The 17,590-nt window shown below is 44.2% G+C and overlaps 2 protein-coding genes across 5 annotated transcripts in view; one reads left to right on the plus strand and one right to left on the minus strand.

Annotated features, from left to right (window-relative positions):
- hibadha (3-hydroxyisobutyrate dehydrogenase a) overlaps positions 1-13,039 on the minus strand; it is a 41,448-nt gene extending 28,409 nt beyond the window's left edge. The window contains exons 1-4 of the mRNA XM_015955940.3: positions 12,883-13,039; positions 11,334-11,497; positions 11,148-11,257; positions 10,941-11,062 (exon numbers count right to left, since the gene is read on the minus strand). Coding sequence (XP_015811426.3) covers positions 10,941-11,062; positions 11,148-11,257; positions 11,334-11,497; positions 12,883-12,949 — 463 coding nt within the window. The 5' untranslated portion in view covers positions 12,950-13,039. The remainder of the gene's footprint in view (positions 1-10,940; positions 11,063-11,147; positions 11,258-11,333; positions 11,498-12,882) is intronic.
- Positions 13,040-13,398: 359 nt separating this feature from the next.
- The window catches only part of tax1bp1a (Tax1 (human T-cell leukemia virus type I) binding protein 1a), a 15,620-nt gene continuing 11,428 nt past the window's right edge, over positions 13,399-17,590 (plus strand). For all 4 annotated transcript variants that reach the window (XM_070556056.1, XM_070556057.1, XM_054744426.2 and 1 more), the window contains exons 1-2: positions 13,399-13,533; positions 15,907-16,121. In XM_070556056.1, the coding sequence (XP_070412157.1) occupies positions 15,933-16,121 (189 nt within the window). In that variant the 5' untranslated portion in view covers positions 13,399-13,533; positions 15,907-15,932. The remainder of the gene's footprint in view (positions 13,534-15,906; positions 16,122-17,590) is intronic.

Below are 17,590 nucleotides of genomic sequence, written 5' to 3' on the forward strand. Positions count from 1 at the left end.
CAAATCTTTTTAAAAAACATGTTTGGTCACAATACAAAAATATAGGTAACTAATCACATAATGCATTATGAAGTTAAGTGCAGGGTAGTATATATAGGGGTGGGACTCGATTAAAAAATTAATCTAATTAATTAGAGGCTTTGTAATTAATTAATCTTAATTTATTGCATTTTAATTGTTCGGGAAAATGTGCCCTCATAGCAAATTTTATTAATGAAAAACAATGAGGCAGAGAATTAAACATTAGACATGGTTATTGCTGTAAATTAAAGCTTTAAAAATAATACATTTAATAATTCAAATGTCACTGTGTGAAATGAAGCAAGACCCAAATCAACTAAAATGTATAACTGCAAATAGAAAACAGCTGCAAAGGGTACCTGAGCCTTTAAATAGTCTGTCAGTCTAGTTGAATGACTGAAATAAATGGACTTTGCACCAGATTCTAATATTTCCAGTTTCACTTGTTTTTATAATTGAGTGTTTTTATTAACAGTTCTATTACTCGTAATGTAGTAAAAACACACATATTAATAAAAATCCTTAAAAATGCCAGTAAAACAAGCACAAATATGATCTAGGACTTCAATTTACTAACACCAGAACAGGCGTGACATATTCTGAGAATGATCAAGAACACTAACTGGTTGCAGTTGGATGACTGGAGGATGATGATAGGAAGATAAAAGATCATGGCGAGGAATTAATTGTCTGCCAGAAGCAGCGAATCTGGTGTGATCTCCAGCCTGATCACAACTTCCTCGTTCCTCGCTGCCGCCGAAGCGCTTAAGCATCCGCCCCTTTAACGCCACATCAGCTGATGACCGCTTCAAAACACATTGCTGCTTATTGATAATAACACATGTGATGTTTAGACAGTCAGTCGTCTCAGAAACATTTGATAAACATACAGAATTTTTAAATAAATTATCAGAACGATTTTAGAGTGCTTCTGTTACTTTAAGACATTTGTTTGTAACGGAGTACTGAGGACACGTGACAGAGCTTTTTCCCAGCTGCAGCCAGATGCCTATCCTCTCGTTTGTCTGACTACTTTCATGAACTACTGTTGGGGCAAAAAATTATTCTGTCTGGGGCTTTCAGCGCTGCACAAATGTTACATAAATTTTAAAAATATAGCTTATCTCGACATTTGTAAAGTTTCCAGTGCCACGGGGCTGCAGCAGCAGTATCGATCAATGAAAAATGTCCGCGACACGGACTCCGTAGTTGTCAGAAACGTTTATTTTTTTATCAAGTTAAGAGAAGAGGCTGACATGTTTCCAAAATACTGCATCAGTCCAAGCAAGGCTACTTCTTTCCATTTTTATTCCATTTTAGTAGCCGTTAGCAGAGTACTGTGTTGTGTGTGCATCAGTGATATTCGGTCTACGAAGAAATCGTGCAATGACAAAGGTTCCACCTTACAGGAAATGCAAGCTGCGATTAAATGCGTGAATTTTTTTATGTGTCATTTCTTTCCAATTAATTAATCAAACTTAACGCGTTAAAGTCTCACCCCTAATATATTCAATTCAATTCAATTCAAGTTTATTTATATAGCGCCAAATCAAGACAAGAGTCACCAAACAGAAACAAACTTTCCTATATAAGGTACCCAGCACATTGCATCAAGACACTGACTAGTGTCAGAGACTTTACAGCAACCCTACTAAGCAAGTATTTAGCGACAGTGGTGAGGAAAACTCCCTTTTAACAGGAAGAAACCTCCAGAGGATCCTGGCTCAGTATAAGCAGCCATCCACCACGACTCACTGGGGATTGAGAAGACACGCACAGAGCACGCACACGCATACACCAACACCAATCATTGTTGTTTGCCACTGGGCAAAATCCTAAATCGGCACAGTCTTAATCATCACATCTATGCTGACGACTGTCAAATATATGTGGCACTAAAAATGGAAATGTGGACTCTCGTCTTGCGGCATGCCTGGCAGACGTAAAGAGCTGGCTAGTGGCCAATTTGCTTAGGTTGAACGATTTAAAGACTGAGTCCATTGTCTTTGATACCCGCAATCCTTCTGGCTCTCATTCCACTTTTGATGGTTTAAACCCTAAGCAGTGTGTAATAAGCCTCGGGGTAAAAGTGGATGCGAACCTCTCAATGAATCCTCAGATCAACTCAGTGGTGAGGTCTTGTTTTTATCAGTCATCCACGCTTTCGTCACCTCTCGCTTGGACTACGCTAATGCATTATTAGTTGGAACTCCTGTCTCTGCTCTGAACCGGTTGCAGGTTGTCCAAAATGCCGCTGCTAAGTTTTTAACAAACACAAGCCGACATAGCCATATTGCACCAGTCTTGGAACGTCTTCACTGTCTCCCCATCACATTCCGTGTGCATTTTAAGATATAGATGTTTGTTTTTAAAGCCCTACACAACCTAGCTCCTCCTTACCTGTCCGACCTGCTGACTCCCTGTATCTACTCGTATGTTGAGGTCAGCTGACCGTCTACTGCTTTGCACTCCCCGGATGTCCTACAAATCACGAGGTGAACGTGCGTTTGTCCATGCTGCCCCCATGCTCTGGAACTAGTGGCCCATTACAGTTAGGCTGGCATCCTCTCTGCCCGTTTATAAATCTCATTTAAAAACCTACTGTTATGACTTGGCTTTTATACAGTGATTCGTGTTATCGTACTGTGATTTTATAGTTTTTATTGTTGTGTTTTATCTTTTTATTGCTTTTTCTTTTTTGTTTTTAATCGATCCTGCCTGTTTAGCAATTTGGTCAGCTCTCATGCTGTGTCTTAAATTGTGCTATAGAAATAAAGTTGGTATGGTAAGTACCTTAAGTTGAAAAATAAAATTAAGAACTGTTAATATTTTGTATAAATTGGGGTGAGGTTTAGGTCTAGTCCACACGTAGCTGGGATTTTTTAAAAATGAATATACGCCCCTCCAAAAATTTGCATCCACACCACCTCGTTTTAAAAAAAAACTCTGTTCACACATACCCGGATAAATACGTTGTTAAGGACATGCCAGACCTGTAGGCGGCAGTACTTCCCCCGTTCTTAACCTCGTCCTTCGTCTGTGGTCTTCCGCAAGGAGCAGTAATTCCGCTTGCAAAAACAAACAAGCAAAAAGCGCTTGGACAGTTGATAAAGCGAGCGCAGCTCTGAGGGCATCCATGCTGTCGGCTAGTGTAAACACAGGTCGCACACGTGATGTCAGCATTTTTCTGTCGCGGAAAGTGACGTTGCGGACCTTAAAACTCCAGTTTTGTCTGTCCACACGCAGACACCCAAAACGGAGAAAACGCAGATCTTCACTTTGGCCGGAGTTTTTAAAAAGATCCGTTTTCGTGTGAAAAAAACTCCGTTTTCGTGTGGATGACAGGCCAAAACGTGGAAAAATATCTACGTTTTGGCAGATCCCCGGCTACGTGTGGACAGGGCCTCAATCACATTTTTTTCCTTCTCCTCACTCCATTTCGAGCATTAATGTTACACATTTCTTGTTGCGCAGCACGATTTAAGTTCAACTACACTTGGCTGTGTAGAAGCCAAGTTGTATGATTTTGGTTTTAACTGTTGTACAGTATTTGTTCGAATTAAAAATGATTCATCTATTCTGTAGTTTCTACAAACTGCCAAGAACTGAGGCAGGAACCTTAGTGATATTCTTTGGCCACAGTTGACTATGTATTCATGCAGGAAAGGGCCTTTAAAAGGAGTCTTCACACTTCCCAGTGTAACAGCCTGGAGTTGATGGCAGTGGACTGCTTGTGTGAACCAGTGGGGGTAGAAAGTTTACAGGCCAACATCACAGCCTCATGTGGTCCACCATTCTAATTACACACAAGGGCAGATTTTTCCTCAAATAAATTAAATACCCAAACAGGCCCTGTAAAACACTCAGCGGATATCGAGTAAATAAGTGAATGAAGGGTGCACTTTAACCAAAATCGCTCACACACACACACCAACATTTAAAAAAATTACAATAATCAGCAGCGTCAACAGTTTTCCTGCCAGCTTTACTAACGCTTCTCTGTTGTGTTAAAAACAGACTCTGCATCGGCTGCACTTAACGAGCATCGCCTCATGAGAACTGACTTCAACATGCAAACGCTCCATGAGAACCTCGAGTGAGCAGGCCGCAGAGGAAAGTTCTGGTTTAAAAACAAAAAACAAAAAAGGAAAGGACGGCGGTTAGCTCAGTTTAAAGTGAAAAGAGCTCGTTTTAAACTGTTGCTGCAGCCATGAAGACTTGCAAGTTTATGTATCGACCACCAGGTCAATTTTTATCATCATCATTATTATTATAATCATCATGATTAAGTGGTCCTGGTCCACAGGGAGTGCCGATGGTCAACGGCAGAGAATGGAGGGAAGAGAGAGAAAACAACAATCAATCCTCAGCAGGTCCAACGAGACTCCTCTAGGATTGACTAAGTTAATAATGATCCCCAATTAGGATGGACACGCACACACACACACGCACACACGCACGCACGCACGCACACGCACACGCACACACACACACACACACACACACACACACACACACACACACACACACCCCGTCTGCTGGTTTATATGAGTGACAGGTTGAGCATTTGATGGACTGTGACCATTTCTTTACCTCATGCACCAGCTGACAATTGGTCTGTGCATTAACACAAACGTGCACACACACACACACATAGCAGGTGACATCAGGTCAGACTTGTAAGGACCAGCTCTCCAGCTGCTCTGGGTCTACCTCCATCTGGATCTACCCCCCCCCCCCCCCCCCCTCTCCCAGCTCCACCTCTCTGTCACCACAACTTGTCAGTAGTTGGTTGTTATGCTAATCTGGCATTGAACTGGTCAGCCATGACAGACTGCACCCCCCATCCAACATGGTTCTTTAGCTCAGTTTAACCCAAATAAACAACGTGAATGCTTCCAGGCTCGGCATCGTAAACAATTGGGATCAACAACCTGGACTAGACAGGTCCTGGTGCCGTATCCATGGTAACCATTACAGTTCAGATTGGCCTCAGACGAGCTACAAGATGTTAAACCAGCAGGAGTTAATTGCAGGAGTGAAAGAAAAATATCACAGGTGTGTTAATGAGGGCCGCATTCCATTTAGAAAGGATTCTTTAGCAGTTTCTGGACAAGCACGCACAGCTGCAGAAGTGGAATGCAGCCCTCTGCTTTCCCTTCTTCCTAATAGGTGGTTAGCTGGTTTGTGTTATCTCAGATTGCTGGGTTACTTCATCAGGTCATGGAGATGATCTGTTCCTTTAGTCATGAGGCTAGAGTTGTTTTATCCACAATCAGTTAGATATTCACAACATTTCATATAGAATAGGCAGCGGCATGCAGTCACATCTGACGTGTTCCTATGTAATGATCCAACAGGGCCGATCTTATACATGAGAAGATTTGGGGCCCTTTGGACGGACGACCATGTTTGGTACCGTTATCTACTTTTTTCTGTATAAAATCCACTTTTGGTGCAACAGTGAGACTTGAGCCTGATTTATACGTTTCCGTGGGTACAGAGACACACAACGCCAGGTGCGTCAACACAAGGGCTCTGCAGCAGGCAACAAAGGCTGCCTCCTTTAAATGCCTCAACAGCGCCGCCATTCCTCCTGAAGCAATAAAAACAGAGTCGCAGATATCTAGCAACAGACACGGAGAAGATTCAAGAACGTCTCGTAGAAAAAGTCAGAAACGATTCATGTTTACACATACCTGACAGAAGGAGTACAAAGATGCGCAGCAAGCATTTTATTCATAGATGAAAATGATGGGAAACATGAGTTTGGAGGTAGCGACCGCATGAGGAGGTGGAGGAGAACGAGGGGCAAATTTACTTGTGTTAAAATGTGTCTGAAATACATAATCACATTATAAATACACAGTCGTGGAGCGGACACCAGAAAAGCCCTACGCCCTCTGCTATTCAGGCAAAGAATGACTTTAACACTTCCCAGGTGGTGAAGTCCAAAGGGAAAACGTCTCTGTCAGTGCATGCACAGGACTCCAAAAGGCAGGCGATGGAGAAGTATATAAATCAGGCTTTTGAATGGGACCAGTCATGTTCCCCTGGAAGTAAAGAACCAGCAAATGAGGTGAACTAGACAATAAAGAGGCCTATACAGACCTAGATCATAGAAAATGTTTCTGATCAACAACTGCCCAAATGCTGCAGTTGGTGTTTATCCATGTTTATTTATACATGTTTGATTCGGCCCTCTTTCACAGTTTTCATTGGTTCACTCTATCCCTTGTTTTACCCATCTGTCCTGTACTAGAATGTTTCACCATTTTTTGTAATTTGTATTCAGTAATTTAAAATGCTTTTATTTTTGAATTGCTTTTATTTTTGATTTATTCACTATATTTGTACTTCTACTTTACCATGTTCAGCGCCTTGGGCTTCCTGACAGGGTTGCGGAAGGCGCTTTATAAATTAAGCTTTGATTGATTGATTGATTGATTGATTGATTGATTATCCATCAACCATGCAAAAGAAGCCTTCAGCTCCATACAGCAACCCTCACACATAGGCTCCGCCTTCTTTCATTCTAAAATCTTCATCAAACTGAGAAGAAGATGTAGATCCCAGCAATACGGCTTCCATTTCATCCTAAAAACCTGGAAAAGCAAGGTCAGCCTGTTGTCTACAGGGATGGATGTCATAATTAGACGACTCTGAAAAACTGTTTCATGTTTTCTAAAGATTAAAAGATTACAAAGTTAAAGTTAAAGTCCCATCAGCTGTCACACACACTGATGTGTGTGCAAATTTTGTTCTCCGCATTTGACCCATCCCCTGGGGGAGTGGTGAGCTGCAGACACAGCCGCGCTCGGGAACCATTTGGTGGTTTAACCCCCCAATCCACCCCTTAATGCTGAGTGTCAAGCAGGGAGGCATTGGGTCCCATTTTTTATAGTCCTTGGTATGACCCAACCAGGAATCAAACCCTGATCTCCCAGTCTCAGGGCGGACACTCTACCACTAGACCACTGAGCCACGTGGTGATTCTCCCATCAAGATTACACTTTAATTCCTAGAGGTCTTGTTGTGGTGGAAGCTTCATGTTTGTGGGTTAGAAGGGGTTCGCGTCTCCATCCGTCAGCAGGAGCTAACTGGTGCCAGCCTCAGTCTGAACAAGCACCTACAGACTGGAGGGTGACGCTCAAGCTCTCAGCAAATGACACATTACAAAACCTGGCTGTAGTTGATGTGGTGTGGGTCTGCTGAGCTCCGACCTAAACAGATAGTTAGCCGAGGACTTGAAGACCTCACAAACAAGCAGCATTAGCCTCAGAGCTCACGACCCACAGCAGCTACGCTTCTTTTGCTTTCATTTGAGCCCAGCTCTGACTTTCCCAGCTCTTGAGAAGAATGCAATGAAAGAGCTTTGAGGGCCTGTTTAAAGTCATCGTGCGTTAGCAATGTGGCAGCCCACCATGGGCACAGAGACACAAAACACAGGCATTCTGGGTAATTACTGCTAACGGCCCCGCCACTTGTTGGCCAGACCTCCTTTTTTTGCCGTTGTCGTGCCAGCAGCCCGAGCCTGTGACATCAGAGCTTGTTTTGTTGTGGGTCAGCGTTGCATGCGGACGTTTTTAATGACACCAGACGGTGGTGCAAATGCAACGTTAGCATGCCTGTAGGATCGGCGTCTGTGCTAATGTGACTCCGTCTGTACAAGTGTGTGTGTGTGTGTGTGTGTGTGTGTGTGTGTGTGTGTGTGTGTGTGTGTGTGTGTGTGTGTGTGTGTGTGTGTGTGTGTGTGTGTTAGGACACAGCTGGCTTGTGTATGGCTAAAGCCAAGGCAGTGGTCAAACAGAAACTGGCATCGTGGGAAAATGGATTGAATTTTTTAAAATAGGCAGGTTATGACTCCACAATTCAGATCCTACGGTTGACTGCCAAACCTCCAGTGACGCGCACAATACACAAAACAGGGATTTCTGTGTGAAAGGAGCCACCTCACAGCACACAGAGGGGATTCGTTTGTATCAAACTCAAGCCTGAAACCCGCAACTCAGCAGACCTGAGATGGTTGGTCCGTCTTACAAAATGAACGTTTCTACGTTAAAGGCATAAATAATTACCATCTTAGTGTAATCGCTTACTGAACAGCCTCTGTTGGAAGAAACAGAGTTTATATTTGACGGGATCAATGAGCTAATGGATAGTCTGTAACGCTGCCGTTGTAAAAAGCTCCAGTCTCTAAAATGCCACAATGGTTGATCCAGATCATTATGTGTAAACATGACCAGCGGCAGCTGTGCAGCACATCAAACGTCAAAGTTGGGAGGAATTTTAGCTGAAATAAAAATCCCAGACTACAAAGTCCGACAGCCACATCCAAGAGAGCTGATTGTATCAGTAGTTTGTTCTTCTAGAACATTCACATCCTACAAGCAGCAAAACGCTGGCAGTGCCCCGTTTGGGTAGGGTGCCATCTCCTGGTTGGAGCAAAGATTGTAACCCTGAAAGGAGGAAGTGAAGGGGGGGCAGGCATGGAGAGTGATACGGCTCTGAAATGTCCCACCGAGTGGTCAAACATGAAAACGGTTTTTCATGACAGGTTTGGTTTGTGCCAGCAGGACCACACGTTATTACTCTAGAGGGGCTGAAAAATATGTTTAATACAAAATAATGTGGACGCATTTTCCTTTTTAAGGTTATTTTCGTTTTATGCATGAAAGTTTCACAGTTTGCTTCTGACTTTTCTGCATAAAGTATTCAAATAAGGAATCTCCTCAAAGTGATGCACGTGTGCATGGGGAGGGAGACAGCCCGCAGAAACCAGAGGAAGCAGGTAAATCATTGGTCTTCTCAGGCTAGTAAAACAGGCTTAGTTAAGTGTGTGTGTGTGTGTGTGTGTGTGTGTGTGTGTGTGTGTGTGTGTGTGTGTGTGTGTGTGTGTGTGTGTGTGTGTGTGTGTGTGTGTGTGTGTGGTTGCTTCGACAGTGCTGCTCACACACCAGCCCCGTCTACAGTCTGTAAACAGTGCACGTGTAATGGGGAGAGTAACAGGCTTAAAGGCTCTGATCTCCCTAACTGCAGTCAGTGAGTTCAGCAGACGCCAGCTGGTAAACACGGGAAAAGGGCCGAGCCTGTGTTTGTCTGCAGCCAGGTGGGAAACACCGTCTGGTTTATGCAATATTTAAAGATGGAGTGATACAGAGTGAAGATGGTGTTTGTGGGAGTGCTAGAATGTTGAAAAGCAGAAAAAATGAGTGAAAGAAGAAAGATGGAGAGAAGAAGGAGGAGGAATGGTTTAACTGCAGCGTAGCTCCTTCATGTCTTATCTCCCTCCTCTCGTCTCCCTGTGAGGGCGGTTTCTCTCTTCTTTATGACTCTTTATCTGACATGAAAGGCACTAACATGGGATAGCCGCCATTACGGCTCCATCAACATGAAGACCCCTGACACGGGATTCTCCGCAGTGGCTCAGCCCATTAAGGACGAATGGCGATCCTGTGCTCTGTCAAGGAGCCATCAGGAGGAGACAGCGCCAACATAATGAGGACTTAAAACCTTAACCTCGCCTTTAAGACCCCCCAGTCAAAGGCAGCAATCAAACCCTCATGAGGGCACCATGGCTGGTCTGCTCAGTAATTATGACCCATGTCTGAGCACTAACCCAAAGGGTTCTGTAGTTTGGATACACAAGAGTGGAAGGCAGGTCACATCCAAGGCTGAAGGGTCACAGACCCAACTTTTCTCAAATTAGCAAACTAGCTGTCAAACGTTGCCTTCGATACAGACACTGTCCCCAACAACGTCCCTCGCCCGTAGCCATTTGAGCCTCAGAGGCAGCTGGGAAATCTGTACCCATTCATAAAATTATCTCTGATCAAAACTTCCAGGAATAGACGAGTCTCTTACTGCTGATGATTGATGATCAGAACTTAAATCTGTTTTAAATATTTCACTGTACAAGACAAAAAATCTCATCACTTTGGTCAGAACCTGCTTAATCAGAGACGAGACACTGGTCCTGATTCTCGAGCTCTAGAAGCTTGTCTTCTCTCGTTTCATCCTAAAGGCTTTTCCCGTTCTGATCCCGGGATGGGAACTAGGAGTCTTTGGTTCTGGTCTCTTCCACAATGTGACTGCCTAAGAAATGACTCAAATCATAATTCTGTGATGTTTTTGGGTCATTCAGAGCTTAAAGTGATGATTTGTACTTTTACAAAGACATCATCATACTTGGATCCCCCCAAAAAAGTGTGAAAACAACAGAACATTTTTAAATTTGCAACAATATTTAGGGGCGTGTCCATTTTAGAGCAGCAGGTAGCAGATGTCGTCAGCGCTAGTGCTAACAGCTAGCCTCCTGCTTGCTCCAGGGAAGGCCTCAGCCTTGATCTCACATAAAAAGTGTTACAGCCCAGGAGGCAGTGGGTAGCAGAAGGCCGTTTTCTGGCTAAAAGCGTTCGCCAACCTCCATTAGCTTTGGTTAGCTCGTAGCTTCATCAGGTCAGAATGCCCCCACAGTCACAGCCCTGCTCTCTGCCCCATTTTTGTATTTTCCAGGAGTGACGAGACGCACGACGCAGCCAAGACGGCAGTCATGGGAACCGCCCACAGGGCTTCAAATCAGCTCTTCAAAAACCTACGGATGACGGCAAGACACGGACATTATTTTTGGTCACTGCCGCAGTTCTCGCATCCTGGTTCAATCCCCGGGTTTATCTGCAGATATTAGGTCAAATAAACAAATGGAACTTTGACCAGATGAAAAAGAATGTTTTATTTGTTGTTTTTTTTGTTGTTTGTTTGTTTTAGAGGGAGCTGTGTGGTGCAACAGGTTCTACTGCTGCATCTTCTTTATTATTTAAATACATCATGTTGTAAAAACACACAAATTTACATAAAAAAACACATTTGGGATAGATCCTGCAAATGCTTCAAGACAGAGAACCAAGCTGTGTGCTCACCTCCAGACACTGGGGCGTCCATGAACACAGCACCCATCTTCTCTGCAGCTACTGACATCTCCTTAGAGACAGCAGGATCGATGGTGGATGAGTCGATCAACAGCGTCCCTTTCTTCACTTTTCTGAACCAAAGAAGCCAGAACGCATAAATATGATGTACAACAGAAAGAGTTTTCTCTGCTAACACCATGCAAAGAGTGTGCCTACTTTAGGATGCCGCTTGGGCCTGTGAAGACGTCTATAACATCGGGACTGGATGGCAGCATGGTGATGATGCGGTCTGATTTATCAGCCACGTCTGCTGGAGAGTCCACCACCTAAGAGTCACCATCACACTCAACCACTGATGCTAAAGGGTCATAATGCGTGGAAGACGTACAAGAAGCTTCTCACATGTGCACCCAAATCTTGTATCTCTTTGCAAGATCCTGGGAAGACGTCAGTGGCGATGACAGGATAACCATTCTTTAACAGGTTTGTGGCCATGGGACTGCCCATGTTACCCAGTCCAACGAATCCCACGGGCGTCTTCGAGGCCATCGATCGTGTTGACAGCGCTAACAAAAAACAAACGACGACTTAAACCAGAGGGAGTGGAGACCAGAAATAAATCAGCCAGACGGACGAGAAGAATAGGATTAAGTCTGCGTAAGAAGCCCCAAACAATCAGCTTTGAGTCATTTTAGCAAACATTTAAAAGATGCTGTAAGATATCAGGTACAGACTGCAAAGCAGATCACGAGAACGTTCAGTTTGACTTCAGTGATGCGCTGATAACAAATACGATGAGTTTCGAAAGCTGGTGAGTAATTATAAACATAATTTGCAAAGAAGTTTCAAAAAATGACTGAAAAGTTTTGTGAAAATTCTTGATTTCCTCGAGTGAGTCACAGGGCCATGATCTCACGTCGCTGAAACCCCGGACAGCGTGGCATCGCACATCTGGAGCCCTTCTCCGTTGAGATTAGATGAGTCAGAAAATAGAGGAAAAACTGTAGGAGTTGCAACCGAATTGGGAACAAATCGAGACACAATCAGGTCACTTAGTGACTAAAATGCAACCAGAAATGTTATAGAGCTGGCATGATTCTAACTGGATGTTAGCCCCATCAGACCGGGCTTGAGATAAGAAACAGCATCACAAACGCTTCTGACTGGCTGAGGTGGTGCTTCGTCACTTTGTCCTCAACGCCGCTTAATTCTTCCTAAAGACATCAAAGCTAAACATTTCTTTACACATACTTCAAATAAATTCAGTAATCCAAAGCGTAGTAGATGATTTGTTTTAACTTTTTTTTTTTTTGCATTTGCGGCTGCTCTGAGGAAGGCAACAGCGTTACCTGTCAGCAAAAAAATAATAATAAAAAATAAAATAAAGAAGCTAAAAACAAATCTTCTACTTTGTTTACAAAAGAATTAAAACAAAGGACACAGAGGAATGTGGAAAATCAAGGAGAAAACTATAGACTGAATCATGGAACTGCACCAATTTGTAAGTAACATTTACATAAATAAACTGTTGTTATTTAAAAAGGCACATTTATAAAAACAGATGGTATATTTATATAAAAAGGAGAAATCAAGGCGAAAACCCAGCTCCTCCTTTAACTGGGATCAGTGGGGTGTTCTGGATGAATTAGTCTGTGTGGCTGTGGTGCAATCTAAGTGACAGCCTAATGAACCACTTTCAACAGGTAAAGGTGAGTGCTACAGAGGTCTAACTCATATAACAGGTTTAAATTAGCTGTCAGTTCCCCTGTGCTGCACTGTTCGATGCACGCGCTCTTTAGGAGCAGGGATGAACTGAGGGACTGTTTCTGTTACATCTATTTTGTTATGAGGGGCTGAAAAACCAGCTAAAAGCTGCAGCATTCCGTTTAAACGCCCACTGCCAGCGGAAGAAGCTGCACGAGACAAATGACAACCCAAAGGAATACATTACCGAAGGTAGGGTCGACTTGTTTATTCCACCTGAACACATATCGAGACGCTCTAGCCAACGCAGCCATGCTTCTCTCCTTATGACCTCGGTGTACCGGTGACAGCTGTCAAGCCGCCAAACCCGGACAGCTAGCTGAGATTGCAACCAATCAGAGCGCAGACTAGGTTAGCAGAGCCAATAGGAGTAAGGCAAAGGCGGGACTTCCTGTGATTTTACTTCAAAGTGCCCTTTAGATCTAATTTACCACTTTATTCACTCTAAAGACAACTTATAATGGGTGCATAAAACAGTTTCCTTGAGTATTATTTTATCTGGCAGGAAAAGTAATATTAATTATTTTATTACAAAATATCTCAGCTGCTCGTAAACATACCAACGTAGATTAAAAATGACGACGAACACGAGTCACCAGTAAAAGATGACTGGTCTGACAATTTTAGTAAAGTAATGATAACTGGGTTTGTGGTCGGAAACAGTCACTCGGTTGTCAGCATCACTTGGTACTGCTCAGCATCCCGGAAGTGGAGCATCCTCATCTCATTGCGGAGCATTCGCATCACCGTCAGAGCTCAGAGCCTCTCAGGAGTGGAAAACATCGATTCAAACAGAAAGAAATGAAACATTATTCACTATCGGCGATGACTTGAGGAGGTAGTATTTTTAATCCAAGTTCAACGCGTGTGGCTGTTGGTATCGTTTGGCCGAGCGGTGACTTGACAACATGGCCTGTCCTCATGCTAATGCTAGCATCCTCTCTATTAGGATAAGGCTGGGTGGACGGCATTTATGTCGGCCCTTCTTCAGCTAGTCACGTGTTTTTATCTTGTACGCTAGTTCATTTAAACCAGAGCTGAGTCATGCTCGGTGCTTGTGGGATTTATTTAGGCCCCGTTGTCAAGCAGAGGAAGATGACTGGACAGTGGCACGTCGGTGTAATCAACTAGGCTAAGCTCCTTTTATTACGTCAGCAGCATTTATTTTTGTTAAGATGTCATTTTAACTAATTTAATCAACTGAGATTATTTGTAAAAATCTAAAGTAACCCAGGATGCTCAAAAATAAAAGTAGTTTAAATGTGATGATAATCAGTTAGCTTTGTGTATGTCTGAAATTCAGAGTTTCACAGGTAAGAAGAACCTTCCATACATCTAGAATGCTTTTCTTACCCACAAACATTTGGACATTTTTACAGTGACAGATAACTGCAGTCCATCGGCTCTCTAATTCAAAATACAGTTGAAAAGTTATCACCTTGTGTCGTTAGTGAAATCTTACTGAATCCGATCTTTTCCACCCGATTCTGATGGCTTGAAAGTCACAGGATCGGGTCTGATTTCCGATCACGTTAACGGATCGGAGCGTCTCCACATGTAATGGCTACAGCACCACCCCCACGCACAGTAAACCGCTTTGTGGATCGCTGACAAGTTTGTTTGGACAGAGCGACTCAAAGGTTTTTGTTTTGAAGATCTAAGTCTTATATCACAAACTGGCTTTCCATAAACGTCCATACCTTTTTCCACCATGACAGGTTGAATACGAGAAGGCAAAAGCTCAGAAGCACACGTATAAGTCATGCTGCTGAACATGTAGGATATGTATGTCATTTAGGAGAGCCGTGTGCTGCTAACTGGTCACATGTTGAGGCTCACACCCTTCATATTTACCTGCTTAGTCTTTTCTCTTTTGACCTGCTCAGTGGCCTAGTGGTAGAGTGTCCGCCAAGGGTTCTCGGCCAGGTCATACTAAAGACTTTAACAGTGGGACCTAATGCCTCTCTGCTCGACACGCAGCTTTAAGGGGTTGGATTGGGTTAAACCACCAATTAGTTCCCGAGCGGAGCCACGGCTGCAGCTCACCGCTCTTCTACATGGGGATGAATTTCACCAGTGTGTGATGATGACTATGGGACTTTAACTTTTCGTGTCTTGTTTAGTTCTTAGGTCCTGTAGCTGGTTATAGAGCAGTAATATTTACCTCTATATGGAGCACCATGGGTCCCGGAAGAATGAAAACATGAATGCAAGTCAACTCGGCTAAAAACGCTGTTTTCTAATTCTGCTTGCTGTGTGTCATGGATTTCACATATGATGTTCATGACTTTTATAGATTCATTCTGATACCAAGTAGGCGCTTATTTTCGAATGGGGAGGACGCTATTTTAGGCTTAGTGTGAAAATAAGTCCAGGACTACAAATGTGCATCACCAAAGTGGCGTCATCCAACCGGACACAGGGAAAACGGGGAGAAAATGGCTGTAAGTTCAGCGAACTTCAAATCAGGAGGATACCATAAATCTGGCCATGTGGTAAGTAGCAGCCACGCTAGGGGAGAGGAGATCATGTGGTGAAGTCACGTATGCGACGTACCGACTTCTGGTTTGTAGTCGTGCAATTTATGAACTTTTATGAGCTAATAAATCTAAAAGTACGTGACTGACGTGGTCGAAACACCCATCATTACTGTGTGTTTAAATTGCAGTACAACATATGTGTGATCCAGGGCGTAAGGCCAAGCGGATTAGACAATAACTCTTTCAGCCCCGTTCATTTTTTCGTTCTTCCAGGGACCCGTGAGCCGGCCGGAAAGGGAGGAGACTTAGGCTCCCTATCAGACAAGGAAGCTAAATGTGTGCATCATACACACACCTCATCAGTGTTGGAACTCTGGCTTTAGACGGAAATAACAAAAGCAAACAATAAGTTTTGTTTTCCTGCATAAACTGAACAAAATTCCCGGCCTTTCTTAGGCTGACCCCTGCTGAACTTTCTCACCATGATCTCTGACTTGACCGAGATTCTGCAGGAATCCACAGAAACTCTGCAGCTTTCCCTAGCAAGGTGATTTTTTTTATGAGACCGTTGATGACACGGGCCAGCTGTCGGAAAGGCCAGGCGACCAATTATGTCATTATGTAGCTTTTCGTTAGTATAGAAGTGGCACTGTTGTGTTCAGTCCTGCAGTGAACACACATGCATGTGTTTGTGTGTGGGACTTTCCTTTGACCCTTCCTGATTTCTCCAGGCAGGTGAAGTGACCACCAGGGTGCCATGTCATCCTTCCAGGTGGTGGATTCATCGCCCGGCAGCAGCGTCAGCATCATGGAGACATCCAACTTTGCCCATGTCATCTTCCAGGATGTGGGGAAGAGCTTCCTGCCCCAGGCTCCTCTAGAGTGCCGTTACACCTTGACCCCTTACATCACCCCCCACCCCAAAGACTGGGTGGGCATTTTTAAGGTAAAACTCTCCTAATGTGGCGTTGCTCCTTTATTAATGTGGATACTTTTTTTTTTTTTTAATTAAGACCACTACAACAGTAGTGTGTGAATAAGGATAATCTAAGGTTTAGGGATTTCACGTTAACACACACATCTGCACTGACACTCATCACTCTGTTCACGTCACGCCTGGGAGCGCAGCGCCAGCTGTGTGCTGTGGTCGGTGGCGGTGTGGGGTAAGGGCGAGGATCGGCGGCGGGCTGGAAAGTTGAACCACTCTGATTCTCATTAGGAGCCTCTGTCTTTCCATCAAACTCTTCCTCTGCTTCCTGGGACCCAGCCCCCCCCCCCCCCCCCCCACCCCCCCGCTCGGCTCTTTTATCCACCGCCATCAAATCTCACACGTAATTAGCAGGAAATGTGAACGAGGAAACTCGACATCTCGTAAAGTCAGAGGACGAGCGTTTTATCGTCGTCTAAGAAGCAACTTCAAATCCACCAGCTCAATTAAAATGTAATAGAGATGTTGGGTTTTATTTGGAAAAACGGAGGATTGGAAAATGTAATGATGGTAATCCGCGCTAATGAAATGTGTTTGATGGTTAGAGAGTGGTGTGTGTTTAATCCCTCTTGACGTACGCGTCTGTCTGTCCCTGTCTTCATGGGGATCTGATGGGATTTGTGATGGGGAAGTCTACACGCTGACAACGGCGTTATTTCCTTTTGGAAGCAGAAACTTTTCTTCCCAGGGGCGAAATCTTTCAGCTGCGATGACTCAGGGAGCGAACATCTTCTTCCTTGTTCTGGCTGGCTCTTCAGGCCTTATCAGATGAGGAGCTGGTGTGACCCAGAGCTGGAGCTGTTTGAGCTGTGTGCAGATGCCTCCTTGTGGCTGGAGGTGTTCCTGCAGCTCGACAGTGAAGGTTCCTCCACAGCGGTGCCCTCCAGCAGGGCTGGCGTGCCATGCGTGCACAGCAATCACCAAAAGTGTAGACTCGAAACGAGCTACTCAAGTACACGTTTGTTCCCCCTCTGCCTCATTATTAGGCTGATTTTTTAAATCTGTGCAGCTAAAGAAACGTCGGTGTCGTCATGCACAGCTGCCCGGGAGAAGAAAGGGAAAAGCAGAAGTTTTTAGTTGTGGCATGTTGGCCGGGTTGGCGGGGAGAAACCCGTTGCACGGGTGTGTAATTAAAGTGTCATGGAGCTGTCCTCTCACACTGCCGGCTGAATGATTGATAGCTGCCTTGCCTGTGATTATTTTACAACATCACTCCCGTGTTGGAATGCCTCTCCGTGTCTAAGCAAACGTCAGTCATCTTCACTCTACAATTAGCTAAATTATTGATGCGTTTTCTGTCTTAAGCAAACTCGCATGACCACACAAGCACCGCCTGGCAGCGCTCCGCCGAGCCGAGCGCCTCTGGAGGCGTGAAGAATGTTCTTGGCCCGGGCTTTCCTGTTGACTAGCGCTGTTTGTTTCTGGGC

Source organism: Nothobranchius furzeri, chromosome 11, assembly GCF_043380555.1.
Source record: "Nothobranchius furzeri strain GRZ-AD chromosome 11, NfurGRZ-RIMD1, whole genome shotgun sequence".
NCBI lineage: Eukaryota > Metazoa > Chordata > Actinopteri > Cyprinodontiformes > Nothobranchiidae > Nothobranchius > Nothobranchius furzeri.